This window comes from Sinocyclocheilus grahami, unplaced genomic scaffold (assembly GCF_001515645.1).
Source record: "Sinocyclocheilus grahami isolate Dianchi unplaced genomic scaffold, SAMN03320097.WGS_v1.1 scaffold13268.1, whole genome shotgun sequence".
NCBI classification, from domain to species: Eukaryota; Metazoa; Chordata; class Actinopteri; order Cypriniformes; family Cyprinidae; genus Sinocyclocheilus; species Sinocyclocheilus grahami.
The window spans coordinates 4383-5681 of NW_015514820.1; the positions used below are offsets into that span (position 1 = coordinate 4383).

Consider the following 1299-nt stretch of genomic DNA (forward strand, 5'->3'; position numbering starts at 1 on the left):
TTTTTGATTTTAACGCTGATAATTTGTCATGAAATTTATTTTTATTATTAGTTTTGTATTTTTATATTTAGCTTCATTTTATTTTTTATTTCAGTTTAAATTCAGTACTTTCAGTTCTTCTAATTCAACTTATTTTATTTTATTTAGTTACCAATGCAATATTTCTCATTTTTATTTACCTTTTTTTTGCTTTCAGCCAATATTTATATTTTATTTCAGATTTATTTAAACTGTAATAGTTTAGTTAACAATAACAACACTACTGATATGGTACAGAAATATTGAGCAATATGCTGGTCCATCAGCTTGACCAACACTAACCAGCATAAACCAACCTTGAATCACCAACACTTAATGTGGTCTTTTCAGTGAGCTATGCATATATTTATTTTTGGGGGGAGAAATGCTTCCCAAAACAGCTGTATGCGAGTCAGTAGGGATACCTGAGGGCCCAAAACTCTCTTCCTCCTCCTCTTCGTATTCCTCTAGCAGATTCTCTTCAGAGTCTTTGTCTAAGAAGCTGAGCTGGGTGTGGAAGGAGGTGGTGAGGAATGAGGAGAGGTTTGCCATCTGCACCCTAAAGAGCAAAGGCATTTGTGGTGTCAAATAAATCATCTTTGTGCCTTAAAAATCATACTATGGCTCTTTTAATTATTACTGTCACAATTTTTCTGACCTTGCGCCTGCAAAGTAGCCATCTTGAAGCTTCCGGAGGGTAGAGAGGATACAGGGGTCAATACTGTCGCTATCCTCAACTAGCCCAATAACAGAAACAAAGAAAATGTTAATATTAGCCTGTGCATATTACAATATGTTCAGACGGTACCATCGAACGAAAGGTTTTACCCAGCATGCTCTGTGTGATAGGGAATGTGAGGGTAGGTCTTCCAGTCATCCGCCAGCAGGATGAGAGATAAGCAAGCTCTGTACGCAACATCTCCACAATCATCTGGTTATCCAGAGCCAAGTAGAAGTGATGCTGGTCAATGAACTATGGGAAAAATATATATTGTTATAATGTTTTTTACATTTTTTATTTTTTTGTAGTCTGACTGTAGAGTAGTTCTTCTACTATAAAATACTTGCATGTGAGGTCATTTTTATTTACCTGTGGAGTGAATGTGTAAGTACCATTTCTGATCTCATAAAACTTTGAAGTTCCCAAGACACCGATGTGCCTGTATGGTCGCCCACTCAGATCCAGTTTTTTACAGTTACCTGTGCAATGGAAAAAGGAACTGGTTTGAATTAAATTTTGTATCCAAGAATCTTAAAGACTTTCTACTAAATGCAGTTTTA

At 35.9% G+C, this 1299-nt stretch overlaps 1 protein-coding gene across 1 annotated transcript in view; it reads right to left on the minus strand.

Moving 5' to 3' along the window:
• Window positions 1-1218, minus strand: part of LOC107578976 (phosphorylase b kinase regulatory subunit alpha, liver isoform-like) — a gene marked incomplete at both ends in the record, with an annotated part of 5576 nt that extends 4358 nt beyond the window's left edge. Inside the window, 4 exons of the mRNA XM_016264870.1 lie at window positions 378-577; window positions 677-755; window positions 847-991; window positions 1109-1218. Coding sequence (XP_016120356.1) covers window positions 378-577; window positions 677-755; window positions 847-991; window positions 1109-1218 — 534 coding nt within the window. The remainder of the gene's footprint in view (window positions 1-377; window positions 578-676; window positions 756-846; window positions 992-1108) is intronic.
• Between the last annotated feature and the right edge of the window lie 81 nt (window positions 1219-1299).